The sequence below is a fragment of the Lissotriton vulgaris genome, chromosome 6 (genome assembly GCF_964263255.1).
Source record: "Lissotriton vulgaris chromosome 6, aLisVul1.2, whole genome shotgun sequence".
Classification (NCBI taxonomy): domain Eukaryota; kingdom Metazoa; phylum Chordata; class Amphibia; order Caudata; family Salamandridae; genus Lissotriton; species Lissotriton vulgaris.
Window position 1 is genome coordinate 1,221,124,427 of NC_141694.1, and position 19,454 is coordinate 1,221,143,880.

A 19,454-nucleotide genomic window follows, 5' to 3' on the forward strand; every position below is an offset into this window, starting at 1 on the left:
TCAACTTCGGAGGATCCGCAAAGTTCGCTACCTTCTTCCCCCGGCGGCACTTACTCAAACCGTTATTTCGCTGGTACTTTCCCGTTCGGATTTTTCTAATGCCATCTACCACGGTCTGCCGCAATTTCTGATACAACGACTCCACGTTGTCCAGAACCAAGCGGCCCGCTTGATTCATGGAACCCCCAGATGGCAATCAGCCAAGCCTCTGCTCACGAGCCTCGACTGGCTCTCAGTCGATCGAAGGGTCGCCTTCAAGGTGGCATACCTCACTTTCAAAGCACTTCACTGCCCTGGTCCCGCCTTCCTAAAATCCCTCATTCGCCCTCACTGTCCCACACGCAATCTGCGATCAGCTCACCGCGATCTGCTGATCACCCCCAAGAGTAAAACTAAGATTCGGCGGCCGCCGTTTCTCCTACCTAGCCCCTGTGCTTTGGAATCTCCTCCCTCTCCCAATCAACTCCTCCCCTTCCCTCTCGAACTTCAGAAAAATGTTAAAAACCCATCTCTTCCCCATCTCTGGCTTGATCTTGTCATCTATGCTACCCCCTCATCTGTTCTGTCTATCAGCGCCAGGAAGCTTCGGTGTCAGTGCGCTTTATAAATTGCATTTAACATAACATAACATAACATTAGAAGGTTGGACTCAATAAGAGGTGCTTTTATCTGGGGCTACCCGTAGGGGCAGACAGGTATCTGGTTTTGCCACTGGCAACTAGTGGATGGACCTTACTTATCCTTAAGTTACCTGGCAATTATTTTTGACAACGAATGCTTAAGTTGACAAGAGCAGAAGCTGAACAGCCACTATTTTATTATTTATTTAGTCGATGTTTGATTTCTCCGCCATTATATTGAGCACTCACCAGGGTGAAACTTAAAACACTGTGGGCCATGGTTATAGTAGTAACAAATGATGCTTGGAGTTTGGTATTTCTGCATCTCCAAGGATATTCCCCTGAGATGAATTGCTGACTTCCAACTGTACTTCTAGAGAATGGTCCCAGTGTCTTGGAGAAAGCATGGCTGCTCTTCTTCCAGCAGCTAATTAGTAAAGAATAGTGAGAACATATGGGAAGTTATCTCTGCCAAAAACGTTATTTTATATATACTTGCAATGTCTTGAGTTCTTTGATAAGATGGCATAATAGTGGACTTCAGCTAAAGACATCGATACTAAAAGTCATATGGACAATTAGATCACTGCTTGATTATGGGCTATTGTAAAACTTGCATGCCTCACTACTTCCACATGATTTGAATATACAGCTTACGAAAATAAAGAGTTTAAATTAGGTCCCAAGTGATGATATGTTACAGTCTGTCCCAATGTCCTTGCTTCTGTACAGAAGGCTCTGATTACTTGTACTGAATAGCCACGTCTCCTTCTTGGTGAATATTGGACCCAGAATGTCCCTATATGAAACCGGGTTACTGGTTGAGGGGGGTGAAACCCTACTCAAGCAGCCACCATAATTCCCGTCAGGGTGAAGTTACAAGCAATAACAAATTATCCTGTGCTTAACCCGCTGGTAGCTTGGCACCGAATCAGTCAGGCTTAACTTAGAAGCAATGTGCCAAGTATTTATGGAGCACTTCATAACAAAATAATGTAAAAACATCGCACAAGAAAATCCCACATCAATTTAGAAAAAATTGAGGCTCAAGCAGGTCCAGACAGAAGGTCAGCTGGGCAAATATAAGGATGCCTCGGGAGCTTTTTATGTTCTTATAACTTGAGACAGGAGGTCAGTCAGCTGACCCTTGGAGTCACCTCAGCCTGGGTTGAAGGGTGCAGAGCCAGTCTTCCTTCTCAGCCAGCAGGGCTACAGAGTAGCAGTCTTTTTGGCAGCAGAGCAGCACAACAATCCTTCTGTAGTATCCATGGGTTCAGAGGTGTACTGAAGAGTTGGGTCTGAAGGTCCAATATTTATACTTGGTGCCAGCTTTGAAGTAGGAAAAAGCTCTTTCGGTTTCCACCCCAGAGGTGTCTGAAATTCCCTTCCTCCCTTTCCTGGACCCAGTTTGTTTAAGAGCACCAAAGACTAGTGTAAAACCCTTTGTGCATGTGTGCTGAGGCAGAGCCTTTGTGATTGAAAGTGTGGTAGGTGATTGCTGCGCCCCCTATCAAGCAGGACACACACGCATGCATTAACACACACACACACACACGCACACACACACACACACACACACACACACATACTCACAACACTAATTACTAAAGATTCAAACATACATGCACCAAACATCAATTTAAATAAAAACTAAAAATCACATATGCAGCTCTGCCTCGGAGGTCCCAGGAGGGTTTGGACAGCTACCTTCCCTCATTGGCCAATAAGGGAAGGCAGCAGTACCGTTGTCGCCAAAGGGTGAGCCAACTCTGTGGCAAAGTGTCACTGATTGACACTCGACCCTAGGAGCTTCAGGGTTTAAAACTGTAGATACCCAGGTGCAAGGCAATGAGTGATGCTACCCCTTGTCACCGAGGGAGAGGGCCTCAAGGACCTTTGCTGAGCTGAGGAGGTCACGCCCACAGGAGCTGTGACATCCTCAGCCCAGAAAGGTTGAGCTCAAGCACCCAGGAGCATGCACATGTAGCGCATGTCTAGCTCCAGGCTTCCTGAAACTGAAAATGAAGAGTGTTTGTCAGGCCTACCTTTGCCCAGTCTGACAGAGACTGTTCTTAAGGCCCAAAAGATGAGGGGTGTGGCCCCTCAGCCCCAATGGACCTGCTGCGGCTACTATTAAGTCAGAACTGGCCCATCCCGCCACCGTCTATTCCCCCTTTGTCTTACAGTCTGAGAGCAAAATACAAAGACCAACAGTCAGGTACACCTAGTCATGTGACCAAGAATACAGGTACCAAATAGTGGGACAAGAAATTGGAAAATTTATAAACGTGGATTTTCAGATAAGTGACTTCAAATATAACTTTTCCATTCAAGAGGGTTTTAAATTACAATTCTTTAGACACCAAACGCAATATTCCTACCTGCTCCCAATTGAAAATTATCACTTAGTAAATGTAATAACGTCACCCAATGTTATCTAATGGGAGAGGTAGGCCTTGCAGTAGTAAAAAAACAGCTAAGAGTGTTTCACTATCACAACACTTAACAGTTAAAAGTACAAGTCCCACTTTTTAAATATGCTACACCTTGTCCTATGGGTTGTTTAGGGCAACCCTAGGGCTGCCATAAATGTATTAAAAAGGAAGGTTTAAGCCTGGCAAAATGTTTATTTTGCCAGGTCAAAATGGCAGTTTAAACCTGCACACACAGGCTGAGTGTAGTGCTAGATACACTCTTGTGGTCGGACACCCTGTGATGACCTTTGACTACTGTTATTTTAATTGACTTTGGTGTGTTATTTTATCCTAGTCTGAATGTATCTTGCAGTCTTTCAGTGGGAGCTGTCACAGAGTCGAACTGCCTTGCCAAGAACCGAATATGTGGGATGTGCATTTGAAAGCATATGAGAGAGAGGTGTGGAGCCAACTTTCTGGTCTCAAAGTGCAGTGTTATGAGCAGTGGTGCACAAATGTGTTCTGCGTTGTACATTGAAAGATGAAGTATGTGATGCTGTAAGCAGTGGTGCACAAATGTGCATTGTGTTGTACATTGGTAGTATTATCAAGTTCTTACTATTGGCTTTGACATGGCTCATGTCATCTTTAATTCTGACTCTGTCTGGCTTGGGTTAATCACGTTCAAGGATTGTTTTTGGGAGGGATTATTTAATGTACCCTAGAAGGGTTTCGTGAGCTTCGTCAAGATAAAGGCTAGAACATGCGAGAAGATAGAGGGATGTGGGAACGGCTTCCTGCCATGGAATGCTTGCTTGGAAGCTGGCCAGTCCTAGTAAAATTCCTTTGGCAAAGGGGGAAGATTTCTCAAACCTTCTAGTGTGTGTTTTGAGATTATAAAGCGGAGGGTTGTTGACTTAGAAACCTGGATTTTGGAATCCAAAGGGGGACGGACGTGTCTACTTCGGTACAGCAGAACACTGGTTGCGGAGGCTCTTCTCCTCGGCTGTTTAATCCCCCGGTCAGGAGTGGGCTAAGATGCAGTGTTTGCAGCAGGCGAAGTGTTGAATTTTGATTATAGCCATTGTGATGTGTGGCTAGTGGCTGTGATCATTTGAGGGTTTTTCTTTGTGATTCAGTGCATATATCTTTCTGATCTCTTGCAGGACATCCCAATATATTTGCTTGAGTCTTATCTCATAATATTTGCTACTTGGTTATTCATGGTATTATTCATGCATTTTAACTGTTGCATTTATCAAGTGTGTTATTATTGCATGCATATAAATATATATCTCTATGTGTATTTGAATGTTGTGCGTTTGGCATCTGGGAAAGCCTTTCTGTTAGAGAGCATTGTGTAAAATAAAACCCCAAGCCTTGTTCTAAAAAGAGTCTCGTTGTATTTTGTAGAATAAAACCATTTTCTAAAGGTTTCGTGTTTATGTCTTCTGCTTCGCCGTGTAGGTTTGAGCCACCATGTGGGAGATTCTGTATTACCCGAAAGGCAAAGCAAGACACTGAGACATGTTTTAAGCGCTACTTAAGTGGGTGGCACAAAGAGTGCTACAAGCCCACAAGTAACATTTAATTTATAGGCCAAGGGTACATGTTAGTACCAATTTACTAGCGACATATAAGTAGATTAAATGTGCCAATTAGGTGTAAGCCAATGTTATCGTGAAGGAGTGAGCAAATGCAATTTAGTAGTGGTCCTCAGAGTAACAAACATTTGTAGCATCACTGCTGGTCTAACTATTTGACATTAGGATATGGTGAGAGACGCCCCAGAGAACCAAAAGTATAATACTTGGTGTTGGAAATTTGCCCTTTCTGAAGGGGAATACAGATTTATTTTGGTCCTTTGTGCTGAATCGAATTTTGGCGACTATAGCACCCTGTACACTGTACCCCTGCTAACCAGCAGTAAAGTGCTCGAGGTCCTCTTTTCAACACAATGAAATTGGTACACCGATTGGCATTTTTAACTTAACTATAAGTCCTTAGTACATGGTAATCACAGGGTACCCAGGGCTTGTAAGTTAAATGTCACCAGTGAGCTGCAGCACTCATTATGCCACCCCGTGCAGTGACGATAAAAACATAACTGCAGGTCTGCCACCAGTAGCCTGGCTGTGTAGGTTTAAAAAATAATTCGATCTGTCAAAGTAATCCCCTTTGACATCTCTAAATCCACACTTATAAATATTTATGTCACATCATTAAGGCAAGGTGCATTGTATTTAGAAGCAGGACGCGTAAAGGTTTAATGTTAAATATGTCCTTACAGAGAAAAGGCCCCAAAAGCCATTTTCACTATAGCAGGGATAGGTGTTCTATAGGAATGCGCTGGGATACAATACTAAGTTCAATAAATGTTTAATAGATGTTACCTCCACCTAGGAAACCGCTAGATAAATATTTCAAGGACTCCTTTTAATAGTTAAACAAAATTCAACGTAACGGTATATTAGAATTTTGCCTTTTATAAAAAAACTAGCAGCCCGCCCCGGCGTTGCCCGGGGCAGAAGGGGGCTGGGGGCAGCATCGCAGCAGGAGAGGCGCAGCAGAGCGGCCGGGAGCAGCAGAGCTTGGTCCTGGCTGCTTCTGCCTACACTCGTGTCCGCTGTTTCCCCCGACGTCCCGACTTTGAGGAAAAGGCTTCCGAGCACTCATGGCCCCCGCCCGTTTCTCCGCCCGTCCCTCGGTGCGCACCCTGGGCTCTTGTCCGCTGTTTCCCCCGACGTCCCGACTTTGAGGAAAAGGCTTCCGAGCACTCATGGCCCCCGCCCGTTTCTCCGCCCGTCCCTCGGTGCGCACCCTGGGCTCTTGTCCGCTGTTTCCCCCGATGTCCCGACTTTGAGTAAAAGGCTTGCGAGCACTCATGGCCCCCGCCTGTCCCTCGGTGCGCACCCGCGGCTGCTTCACTTACCTCAGCCGCCGCTCCTCCCCGCGCTGCTGAGTTTACTGCTCCTCCGCCTGTCCACAGCTCCTCCCCGCGCTCATGTCCGCCGCTCTTCCTCTTGCTCCTGAGCGCCGCTCCTTCCCGCGCTCCCGATGTCATCACGGACGTCTCGGCCGGCGCTACTTGCAAGGGACTACTTTTTTTATTCCTAAATTTTTTAAAGAACGTATATTTTTCATTTTTATATAGCCTATGTCCTTCTGCTTGCCCTGAGGTTTTCAAAGATGTCTTGGGTGTTTGGATTGGTGGTGTACTTTTCGAGTTTACCTAGCTCAAAGGACACAGTTCTGTCTTTATAATAGTAGTATAGATATAGATGTACCTTTGCTCTGCCTTAAGTTCTTGGAAACGAAATCTACATTTTACTGTGCCAGCCAGGAATTAGCATTTCAATAAGCGTAAATGAGGTGTGAACTTGCTTCTGGGAGCAAAACAACAGGCTGTCCTGAATGGGCCGAGATGACCCCTCTGAACCAGATAGAACATGCAGAGGAGACTGGGAGGATCACCTTTGAAATTTAAGTGCCAAGAGCTGCTTGAATGTCACATCCTGGTCGACAAGTCTACTGGGGCTTTTCAAATGATATATGGAAGTCTCCTCTGTCACAGGCAAATGTCAGCCGACACTTGGGCAGGAATGCTGAAACACTGTGTGTATCCACTGCCTGGTTAACAAAAGCTCAGCTTCGATTTTACCATACTTCTGTAGCTAAGTTTATTTGGGGTAAAAGTACTGCCTAAAATGGGATTTTAGTGTTAGATGTTGGAGGACACCAGGACTATCATAATACACTCCCTATATACAGCACCCAGGTTTAGTGTAGCCAAAGACTTCAGATATCTTGAAAATGGGCTAGGTGGGTTGGGTTAGCCCAGAGAACCGTTACCCCAGTGGTTAGGACATCCTCAGTGGTTATTCTCCTCATTAGCTCACGCCAGGCATAAATATGGTACACCCATGAACTGTTAGTCTTGGGCATCTGAATAAAAATTTACAAATTATAGATATGACAAATAGGTAACTCCTTAAGACAGAATGCTGCATACAAAGTGATATGTTTCAATAATAACTGAAACACATACTACTAATGACACTATCAAACGTACAAATTAAAAATCAGCTATTACACGGAATGTAGTGAGTTATTCCTACATACACCACTGGCCACATGTTGGATCTAATCTTCACACACACACACCAAAGCAACACTTCTAGCAGTGCAACCTAAGCTGTTCAACAACACAGTGCAAATGGGAACACAAAATGCCTCACTCCCATAGACTACCTCAAATAAGTCGCTCTCGAACATAGCCAACAATCCTGAAAGACAACCTCCAAAAGACAATAAATCTAATAATTAAACGAAGTTATAAAAACACTGTACAAAACGTAGCTCCCCACTTTGAAAAGAACTGACATAGCAAAATGAGGGTGGGTGGCTAGGAAGGGGGTCGGTGGAGGTGGGGATTCACTAAAACACTTTGTTCCAAAGTCAGGCTCCCCAAACAACAAAGTCAAGAGAGATTAGACAAAGGCGAACCAAAGACATTGTAAAAATGATCTTCTCTTTCCTTGGTGTCATGGGCAATGCTCTCAGATTAATGCTTAGAAAATGATCGAACAGCAGCAGCCTAGGAGTACAAACGTGATTTCAATCCTTGAAACTTCCCAGTTAGTTGGAATATTACACCAAAGTCTTCAGAGCTATTTGTGTGATCGACAACAGAACAGTCAGAGTACAAGAAAGATGTAGCCTTAATAGATTTCCAATGAACACCAGATAACCTTACACACCAATTAATATTGTCCACATGTGGGGTAATCAACCTTTTTAACTAACTTGCTGGTTTCACAGGATATTTAGGACTTTTAGTTTTAGTCAACGGCAAAAGTATTCTTCTGTGCGCATACCATTTCCTCTAGACCACCATGAAATGCAAGGGTTCTCCGGTACTCCCTCAGCTCTATAATAAAAAAAACACACACAGTCCTACATTTCGTAACAGAGCAATTCACTGTTTTTAAGATGGAGATATTTTCACCGAATGTAGGGGGTTGCAAACTATTTACACCACCATTCCCTTCCCCATCACTCCAATCCATCCCTGATGCTATCCTATACGCTCTCTTTTGTGCCTCTAACCCTCATTTATTCAGAACAGAGGTCCTTGGATTTTAGCACAGAAATCAATATTTTTTTTTAAAATCACGGTCTCTTTACTGAAACACAGACTTTGCGACTCAGGGAGTTCACAATAAATCTGATATTTCCTTTTACTTCTATACAATATATAACAGCACCCAAATACTCACTTGAACTTGATGTATTGCTACTGAGGCCCATGCAAGATTTGCTGTAGCAACCTGAAACATAAATTGAGCTGTTACTGAGGTTCTATCCCATTTCGTCCTCAAATAAAGTATTGTTAACTATGCAGCAAACGAAACAGTTGCCACCCAGGATTATTGTCAGTGGATTTCAAATCAACATAAAATATGTCTCCATCTTACAGTAGTTATTGATAATTCAAACAAAAAGATCACTTTTTTGATGGAAAGTAGAAAAACTTTTTCTTCATTACTACATGATGTAGACAGAGCATCAATACCTCATTACGTATTTGAGCACCTCCTTCCTTCCTTTTATTTCTAAATGCATTTATAGAAGGAGGGGACCTCAAACCTTCAAGTATTGGTATCTGGAACACTTTTTTAAAAACAAACATATGTAAGCACTAACTCTGTATCGGGGAGTAACAAACGTCTAAAAGTAGCATATCATATAGCACAATATAGTACATTAATTCATTCAAGGAAAAACTAAAAGAAAACAACAGCCAATCATTGCATTTGAGATTAAAGAGGAAGAGTTAAGGTTCAGGAATTATGGGAAACTGTCTGCGGAGGGATATAGAGATTGCTTGGGAGATCAACTCCAGTGCCTCCACCAAAGTCGCTGTCGCACAACTTGTGGGAGCAGAGGTCGATCTGGTCTGTCCCAGTTAAGTGTACATGCTGACTTGACCATGAGTTTCCCACTTCATCTGGAAAGTTTGAAGCGCCCTCAACTCTTCTGTTTTCACCATCGATAGTTGACCTCCTTTGTCCAGTATCCACTGTGTTCAGCATGCCATCTCTATGAGGACTATGTGGCTGCACAAAAACATTATCATTGTCATTTCAAGAAACGTTGCCGCACATTTTATACAACAAAATTAAAATTTGTCCCGTGAAATTCTTTGCAGTGGTGAAGTCACTCATCTTGATCTCAACTTTCAGCATCAACAGAACCTTCTGAAGAGGGGTGCAATGTCTTGGCCCAGTTCTTTATGGAAAACGAGACCAAAATATACGAGTCTTTTCCTGGGAAAGCTAGATATGCCCCATGCTCGAGGTCTTGGTTCAGCTGTGCAGAGTATAGCTCCAAGCTTTTAAACTTCAGGCCTATGAAGCCTGAGGAGTTGAGCCCACTATCTGCTGCAGTAAAATCAGTCCCTGTTGGACCTGCCTCTCATCCATTTTATTAAGACAGGTGGAAGTAATTCTAGCTGTAGTAGGTGAATTGATTAACAGATCCCTGCCCTCTGGCCAGGTTCATGGGCGATGAAAGATGGCTGTGGGGGTCCCACTATATTAAAAAAAAAAAATTGCTGCTGAATCTAGCTAAACCAGGGAATTTCCATCCCGTGCCACTACTACCTTTTTTCTATAAAATCACAGAGAAGATTTTTAACAGACAGCTCTCTGCTTTCATAGAGAGCCGTACCTTACTACATGTGATGCAATTAGGCTTTCACCCGTCACACAGCACTGAGCAAGCCTTGCTGTTGGTGACAGAATTGATCCGTGAGATTTTGGACGCGGGCAATTCAGCGGCATTTCTATAAATAGATCTTAGCGCTGCGTTCAGTACTGTTGTGTGAGAAAGTGCCATCTTTCTTGCATGGGTATGCCCCCACTTTTTGCTGAACTGCTGATGTGCTTTGACTGAGTGTGCCCTGGGCACCTGCCAACCAGGAGCATAAAGAGTGAAGGTGCCACACAGCAGACATGTTGCTGGACCCTTGGGTGGAGAGCCCCCGCTCTTCTGGGCCTGCAACAATGCACGTCCTGGGCGAGGTGCTAGGTCTCCTCCGCCAGGATGGGCAGGCGGAAGCTTCAAAGGCCTGCCGCCCTTGTGAGCTTCTCCAGGCCACTTGCTGTACTCAGCAACTGGCCCCACCAGTTCTGACCCCCACTCTGGCGGGAAGACTGGTGGGAAACCCTACGTCAGGAAAGGGGGTGTGCCAGCCTGTGCCAACCCCACCGCTCAGATGGGAGAGGCGAGGTGAAGCACGACCCTAGGCTCGGGCCATCTTGAAGATGAGGAGCCCTGCCCAGTCACAGCTAGGCTCCTACAGGAGAGGAGCAGGCTAGGGGGTGTACTCAGCCCAAAACAGGGACCTATTGGTCCCTGGCTCTGCACTACCTGTAACACCCCTAAATTCAGTATTTAGGAGCCCCCTGAACCTTCCTTTCTCAGATCCCGAAACGAAAACAAGAAAGAAGATCAAGAAGATCCGCCATGCAGCTGCTAACAGGACAACACCAACTGACTTGGCCCCAGCCCTACTGGCCTGTCGATCTTGGAACCTGATCCTGCTAAATCTCGGCGACTCCTGAGGACAGCAACCTTTGACAACCCGGAGGACATGCCTGCCTTGACCCTCTAACAGACTGGGACTTCCCTGAGCAAAGGCTCTGCTCCAACAGCAATACCACTGGTGCCAGCCAGGAACCGCAAATCCAGCCCACTCTGCAACCGCCAAGCCCGGCCCGTGCCCGAGTGATCCACGACCACAAGAACATTTCCCCGTCGACTGGGACCCGAGGTTCAGTGCCCAAAGACCATCCTCGACGACCCAGACAACGCCTGCAGCCTCAGAACCAGGGACCCCCCCCAACCGCGACCAGCTGAGGGTAAGATTTCCAGACGCCAAAAGACACACCTGTACCCGGCACCGCACGGTCCCCTGTGCCTTCCTTATGAGGTACCGACCTCTTCTCCAAGATCCCAACTTACCTCTCGAAGTGGTGGTCGCACCTGAAGAATCTCAGTCCCCAAGCCTGCAGCCTTTGTTCACTTTGTAACTTTCCTATTGGATAACATCGAGCACCCGACGGGTCAAAAGCATCCAGCCGCCAGAGTGCTGCTGGGAGTGCACCTACTACCCTACTCTACTTCCCCACTTGCCCTGAGTAAGTGACCAGGAGCTCAGCTCCCACAGCCGCGTGACCTGCCTGCTTGCAGCCACCAACCAAAGGCCCCCTACCCTCCATTGGATTGCATTGGGCCTGCTCTATCTGCACACGGCTGCCCCTGTGCCCCTGAGGGTGCAACAACTGTACCTTTCCGACCCTGGGAGACCCCAGAGTTTATGCCCAGAACCTTACCCTCACCAGTCAAGTACTCACCTGAAAGCCGATAATTCACTTTCCTTCCATAGGCTAACATTGACTGTTTTTCACTGAAATTTCTTCAAAGTGTCGATTTTTGCAACTTTAAAATATTCCTCTAAAATCAGCCGAATAGCGATTTCCGAAATACTCACCTGGGATCAGGAGAGAAGCCAGTGCTGTACTTTCTAGTTCAGTGCTGAACCTCAAAAGTAATCTTAACTGTACTTACCAGTTACCTGCATTTTCTTCCGTAGGAAACCATTGACTGTTTTTCTCTGAAATATGTTCTAAGTGTCGATTTTTGCAAATTACAATTATTCCTTAAAAATCGTACCAACTGCTGAAACGTAAATACTTACCTTTCTTAGGAAGAGGTCCTTGTGCTGGATCTAGGAGTCCAGTACTGGATTACAAAAGTAACGAGAACCTACTTTACCAGTGACTTGAATTTCCTTCCAAAGGATAACATTGCTAGATTTTCTCTGAAAAGTTTTTAAGTGTCAACTTTGAAAATACATTGATATCCTTCAAAAAGTACAACTGTAACCAAAACGCTTTTACTTAAGTGTTTTCAGCTTAGGTCCCGGGACTGCATCTAGTATCGAGTCCTAGAATTCCTAAAGTAATCTATAAAGTAATCCACTACATTTATGTAGAACAACCCATTGAGCTCAATGTTAAATTGTGTTTAGAATTGTGTTGCCAATTGCAACTACTGTAGCTATTGTACTTGCAAAGTCTATTGCCTTTCAGCAAAGTAATTACCAAAAGTTACTCATATTGAGAAAAGTATATTTTGATACCTGTTGGTTCTAAAATAAAACTATATCTTGAGATATAAAAACAATTGGCCTAAAAATCAGTTCTTGAGTGTGTGAAACCTTTTGCTGACTGAATGTGTACAACAAATGCTTTACACTGTCCTCTGATACTGCCTTACTGCTCGACCAAGCTATCCCTATAGAGAGTAAGGTCAGATCTGACTTTGACCTCTGTTATACCTCTGGGGACTCTATACACGCTGTACTTTACTTTGGTCCAGTATATATAGAGACACTTTCTTACATGTGTCCCATACCATTCTGTTGGCAGAGACCCTGGGACTGTGGAGTGGGCAATACATCATTGAACTGGGTCACCTCCTTGCAGGATCACACTTTTCAGGTAGCACAAAAGCCATACCATTCAAAACTGTTTCCAGAAAACCAAGGCGTGCCGCAGGGCTGGTCTTTAAACCCTACATCATTTAATGTGTACACGCAACCACTTGGGGAGGTCACTGAATGCTATGGGTTTACCATCATCTCACAGGTGGGTAACACGCAGCTTATCACGCTGTCACAAAACTCTTCCAAAATGGCCTCGTCCTTGAGTCTCTGCCTTGCAGAAGTTACAAGGGAGATGGACGAGAAGTGCCTTAAGCTCAATGCTGGAAAGACTGTGGTGCTGACTTTGTGCATGCAATCAAACATCTGGTCTATAGCTTGGTGGCCTGTGATGTTGGGTCCACTACCTGAATCTAAAGCTTAGGTTAAGAACCTGGGTATCTGGCTGGACAGAAAGACATATTTGGACAGCCAAAATTTCACTGCAGTGGTAGGGTAATGTTTTAGAATTCTCAAGATGCTAAGAAATATTGTCTGCCTCCTGCAACAGCCAGCTAGAAAAACTGTGGTTCAGATGCACAAGTTACTACTTGTGTAACGATATATCTGTAAGAGACATTAGTTAGTGATAGATTCCTTACCTTAGAATATCCCCAGGCATCAGACTGGATCCAGAAAGTTTTGCTAGCAGTACCCCCTGCTCGTCAGTAAGTGGCGTCCTGTGGCTCAGCGTCCATCGCTGGCGTCGTATGCGCCGAGATGACGTCACGGAAAGTACTTGGGCGCCACCCGTGCACGCTGAAGTCAGTTCTGTACACGACTTTCCGCGCCAGGAACGCAGAGCCATGCAAGATACTGGCCAGTGGTGCATTGAAACTAGGGCCCTGAAAGGGATGACCTAACCCTAGTAATCAGTTTGCAGAATGGGGAGGATGGGAAGGGCGGTAAGGAATCTATCACTAACTAAAGTCACTTACAGATATATTGTTACACAAGTAGTAACTTGTGCATCTGAAAGAGACACGTTAGTGATGAACAAGTTACTTACCTTCGGTAACGCTTTTTCTGGTAGATACAATATCTGCCTGTGGATTCCTCACCTTGTGAATATCCCCTTGCGCCAGCAACACTTGGAAATTCTTTTCGTAGCTTCGCGCCGACGTGGACATGGACGTCATAGAGGCATAGCATCGCTCGCGACTCCGCTGACGTCACCGACGCCTATAATAGGCCCACGCCGGCGTGATGACATCAGTTTCGCCCTTTTTTCCGTGCCTTCGAGGCACACGGACGGACCAATGACAGTAGAAATATACACAGTATACACAGTACAGATATCAAGGTAACACACACAGTGTGAAGCAAATGCAATTAAACATTTGAAATAAACAACTCCTTGACAATAAAATAAAACATTATAGAAACACTGACCTAGAAGAGTGGACAACGGGGAGGCGGGTGGGTCAGTGAGGAATCCACAGGCAGATATTGTATCTACCAGAAAAAGCGTTACCGAAGGTAAGTAACTTGTTCTTCTGATAGATACATCTGCCGTGTGGATTCCTCACCTTGTGAATAGAGTCCCACAGCAGTCCCCACTCCCGGAGGAGGGTGTCCACTCTTCTAGACCAGGATATCCTGAAGAATAGAGCGAGCAAAATGACCGACCCTCCTCACTTTGGAATCCAAGCAGTAATGCTTCGCGAAAGTGTGGAGGGAAGACCAAGTAGCCGCCCTACAAATATCCTCTACAGGAACACCTCTAGCTAAAGCTGAGGTAGAAGATTTAGCTCTGGTAGAATGAGCCCTTATACCCTCAGGAGGCTCCTTACCGGCCAAAGAGTAGCAGATCTTTATACAGAGGACGATCCATCTCGATAAAGTTCTTTTATGGACCGCTCTTCCTCTCTTGCAGCCAGCAAAACAAATGAAGAGCTGGTCATCCAACCGACAGTCTTTTGTCCTGTCCAGGTAAAAAGACACCGCCCTCTTGGGGTCCAGACGGTGTAACCTCTCATCCTCCTTGGAAGGGTGTGGGGGAGGATAAAAGGTAGGGAGGGTAACAGATTGACCAAGGTGGAAAGGAGTCACCACCTTAGGCAGAAAAGCAGCCCTGGTCCTAAGAACCATTCGATCAGCATGAATGGACAAGAAAGGGGGCTTAGAACTAAGAGCTTGAAGCTCACTTACCCTCCTTGCCGAGGTAATCGCAACGAGGAAAACTGTCTTAAGAGTCAAAAGCCTCATAGGACATTTGTGAAGAGGCTCAAAGGGAGCACCCATCAGAAAGGTCAAAACAAGATTTAAGTCCCACTGAGGCACAATAAAAGGTGTAGGAGGGAACTTATTCGTGAGGCCCTTCAAAAACCTCAAAACCACAGGAGATTTAAAAAGAGTAGGCTGGTCGGGCAAGCAGAGAAAAGCCGACAGCGCTGAAAGATAACCCTTCACTGTGGCAACAGCAAGACCCTGTTGCGCCAGAGATAGGGCAAACTGAAGAACATCAGATGAGTGGGCACTCAAAGGGTCTACAGATTTCTCCCCACACCAAGAGACAAATTTCGACCACCTATAAGAATAGATGGACTTAGTGGAGTCACGCCTGGCTGAGAAGATGACATCCACCACGTCAGGCGGGAGAGAAAAGGAATTCAGGTTGCCCCGTTCAATCTCCAGGCATGAAGGTGTAAGGTCTGGAGGTGGGGGTGTAGAACCTGCCCCTCCATCTGGGAGAGGAGATCTGCCCTGAAAGGGAGACGGAGCGGCGGGTGAGAGGAGAGGTGGAGAAGGTCTGAGTACCACACCCTTCTTGGCTAATCCGGGGCGACCAATATGACTTGGGCCCGGTCTTGGCGAATTTTCCTCAGAACCCGAGGAATCAAAGGTATGGGAGGAAACTCGTAAAGGAGTCGTCCTTCCCAACTCAACTGAAACGCGTCCCCCAAGGCTCCTTGCATCAGATACTGGAGACTGCAGAATAACGGGAAGTGAGCATTCTCTAGAGTGGCGAACAGGTCCACCTGAGGAGTCCCCCACGTCCGAAAGACGTGACGAACCACCTCCGGATGAAGCCTCCACTCGTGGTCGGCCGAAAACTGCCGACAGACGGTCTGCACGAACGTTCTGAACTCCGGCCAGATGATTTGCCATCAGACAAATCTGATGGTCCTGAACCCAGGACCAGAGACGCTGGGACCCCACTCCTCCCTGCTTGTTGATGTACCACATCGCGGTCGTGTTGTCCGTAAGGACCTGAACCGACCGACCGCGAAGGGAAGGGAGGAAGGCCTTGAGCGCCAGACGTATCGCCCCCAAATCTAGAAGGTTGATATGAAGCAACCTTTCCTCCGGAGACCAAAGACCCTTGACCTCCAGATCCACATGATGAGCACCCCACACTAGAGTGGATGCATCCGTTATTACCGTGGCCACCGATGGAGGAAGTTGAAAATGCTTTCCTTGCGACAGATTGCCTTCCACGCTCCACCAAGACAGATCCGCCGCAGCTTCTCTGGAAATACTCACTGACTCCCTGAGATCTCCGTTGTGCTGATACCACTGCCAGCGTGCATGGTTGACTAATAGAATGCAAGAAGCCATCAGACCGAGCAGGCGAAGGACCTTCAGGACTGGAACAACCGCTCCATTGAAGAATAAAGGAATAATTTCCTGTATGTCGCGAATCCTTTGAGGAGGAGGGAATGCACGACATACAGTAGTGTCCAGTACTGCACCTATGAACAGGTTGCGCTGGGAGGGCACCAGGTGAGACTTGGGTACATTTATCGAAAAACCCAACCTGTGCAACAACTGAGTTGTCACTTGCAGATGATGGAGCACCTTCTCCGGCGACTCCGCTTTGATCAGCCAGTCGTCCAGATACGGGAATATCGGAATCCCCGACCTCCTGAGATGAGCTGCCACCACTGCCATCACCTTGGTGAAGACTCGAGGCGCAGTAGTAAGACCAAACGGAAGGACCGCAAACTGGTAGTGCTGCGACCCAACCGTAAAACGGAGATACTTTCTGTGCGACTTCAAGATGGGAATATGAAAATACGCATCCTGCAAGTGGATCAACACCATCCAGTCCTCTTCCAACAGCACTTGAAGAACCTGTGCAAGGGTGAGCATCTTGAACTTTCCCTGTTTCAGGTAAAGGTTCAAAATCCTGAGATCCAGAATTGGCCGTAACCTGCCATCCTTCTTGGGGATAAGGAAATAACGGGAGTAGCACCCCTGACCCCTTTCCTGCTCCGGAACCACCTCTATCGCACCCTTTCTGAAAAGTGCCAGAACTTCTTCCTGCAGGAGAAGCAGGTGGTCCTCCGAACAAAAACCCTGGCAAGGAGGGTAATTTGGGGGAAACTCCCGAAAGTGAAGAGCATACCCATTCCCCACGAGATTGAGAACCCAAAGATCCGATGTTATCAATTCCCAATCTCGAAGGAAATGGGTAAGCCGGCCCCCCACTGGGCCCACATGATCCGGAATGGCGGATCTAGGGCTGCTTTGCTGCGTTGGCAGGGGGCTGAGAAGGGGAAGAGGAGGAGGAGGCTTGACGACCTCGAGAACGTCCTCTTTGTTTGCCCCTATAAGACCTGTACAGCGTGTTCTGCTGCTGCTGCTGTGGCTGCTGCTTCGTAGATTTGTAGGATCGAAACGAAGATCTGCTAAAACTTTTAGTACGCCTTCCAAAAGTGCCCCTGGTTTGAAGGCCCAATGACTTGGCTGTTGCTCTGCTGTCCTTAAAACACTCTAAAGCAGCATCTGCTTTCTTGCCAAACAAGCCAGAACCATCGAAAGGGAGATCCAACAATGTAGATTGGACATCTGTTGAAAACTCACTAGACTTCAGCCATGCAGCTCTCCTCGTAGCTACAGAAGAGCCCATGATCCTCGCCACAGAATCCGCCATGTCTAACCCACTCTGAATCACCTGCCTTGCTGCAGCCTGTGTATCAGAGATAACTTCCTTGAAGTATTTCTATCCCCCCTCAGGTAATTTGGGTACCAACTGTTTAACAGTATCCATAAGGGCGTGAACATAACGACCCATCAGGCAGGTCGCATTTGTGGACTTAAGCGCCATACTAGCAGAGGAGAAAATCTTTTTAGCAGCCTGATCCTGCTTTCTTGACTCCTTTTCTGCCGGTACTTGAGGAAAAGCCCCTGATGATCGTCTGGAACAGGCAGCCTGTACCACCAAACTCTCAGGAAGAGGGTGAGTAGATAAAAATTCTGGGTCATCTGGTGCAGTCCTGTACCTCCTGGCAACAGCTCTAGACACAGCTGGAGTTGATAAAGGTTTCTTCAAAACCTCTAAAATAGGATCTCTTAGGGCATCATTAAAGGGCAGCAATGGTTCAATCACCGAAGAAGGGAGTGGAGAACTTCCGTGAGTAGATTTGACTTGAACTCAGCAGTAGGCAATGCAATGTTCAACAAATTTGCTGCTTTTTTAATCACAACATGTTAAGGAGCCACATCTTTAGAGGGTTCGTCTGATACTGAAACCAAATCCCACTCAGGGGACAGCTCAAGACCACTAGCCACCGAAAGATCCTCATAAGGATCATCAGGATCCTGTAGCTCACCCTCCTCCAAATACTCCTCACGAAAGCTCTCTTCATCCATCAGTCTCTGGGCTTCACGCCTCGACCGGAGCTTCACCCTCGAAGCCGTCGGATCCACGGTCGACTCCACTGACGCCGGCGCCGAGCACGACGCCGGGCGAGGAAAACTTCCACGACGTCGATCTGGATTCGGCATCAGAGATGATGGAACCGGCGTCGAAGGATTCGGAGTCGACAACTTCGGCGTCGAAGGCTTCGGAGACGAAGGCCTCGGCGGCGTCGGAAGATGCCAATGCGGCGCCGGAGCCGGCATAAAGGGCGCAGGGGCATAGGTTTGGGGGACACCCAGTCCAAATGCCATCGGACCCGTGGGACCAACAGGCATCCCAGAGGGGTACATAGCCCTGGAGTAGATACCATACATCGCATTTAGAAAATGCGACGGATCCTGACCTGGAGCCGGGAAGGCTGGAAACGAACCCTCAGGTGGATGTCGAGGGTGCGGAGTCGATACGACGTCGACCTCCCCTTCAGGCTGGTGCACCGGAGTCGACAGACCTTCGGGCAACGGAGCCTCACCCACTCCAACTGTCTCGTCCTCACCTTCATCCTTCCGATCCGGAGAACGTGCTGGATCCGGGGATGGAACCGCCGTCTGCTTCGGTGAACCAGGTGAATTTGCATGCGACGCACCTCCGGCGCCATGCAGTGTAGTTCCTAGTTTCCTAGACGCCATGTAGTGTAGTTCCTAGTTTCCCACTAGGCCCTGCGCATTGGAATAACATAAACAGTAGTATCGACGTGGAACTGGCTATATTCCAGGCCTCCACTGACTATGCTAAACTTAATTGGGTTGTGTTACCAACTAGCTCAGAGGTCACTGGAAACTTTCTTCTCTGCATAGGAAGTGATCAGCTTCCTTGGCACAGACAAGAAGGGATTCAGCTTTCCAACAACCGTGCAACATGACAACTTTGCTCCTCAGATCAAGAGTCGATCTCTAGGGTCGTGTGAAACAATAGACATAGATTTCACTCAGTCAGTCTAGTGCAGTTTACTTTCACAGTATGTAGAGAATAGAGAGACGGGCGTGTATCAATAAAGGGTTAACATTTATTGAACAGTCTTTCTTCTCATACAAGAGAAATGTATTGCCACAATTGCAATAACTGTTATTATAAAAAGTACGTACAGTAAGATAAGAATAGCGAAATAGAACTGTAAAAGCATTGATATGGTTTCTTAGCCATACAATGGTTTAAAAGTAATAAAACATTTATACAGTCATATATACATTAGGCTAACATACTCAACTGGTGCTTCTAACTAAGCC

General features: G+C 46.5%; 1 protein-coding gene across 2 annotated transcripts in view; it reads right to left on the minus strand.

The window, feature by feature from the left end:
• LOC147708648 (cAMP and cAMP-inhibited cGMP 3',5'-cyclic phosphodiesterase 10A) overlaps positions 1-19,454 on the minus strand; it is a 1,277,009-nt gene that overhangs the window by 532,344 nt on the left and 725,211 nt on the right. For both annotated transcript variants that reach the window (XM_086927318.1, XM_086927317.1), the window contains exon 8: positions 8,314-8,364. In XM_086927318.1, coding sequence (XP_086783444.1) covers positions 8,314-8,364 — 51 coding nt within the window. The remainder of the gene's footprint in view (positions 1-8,313; positions 8,365-19,454) is intronic.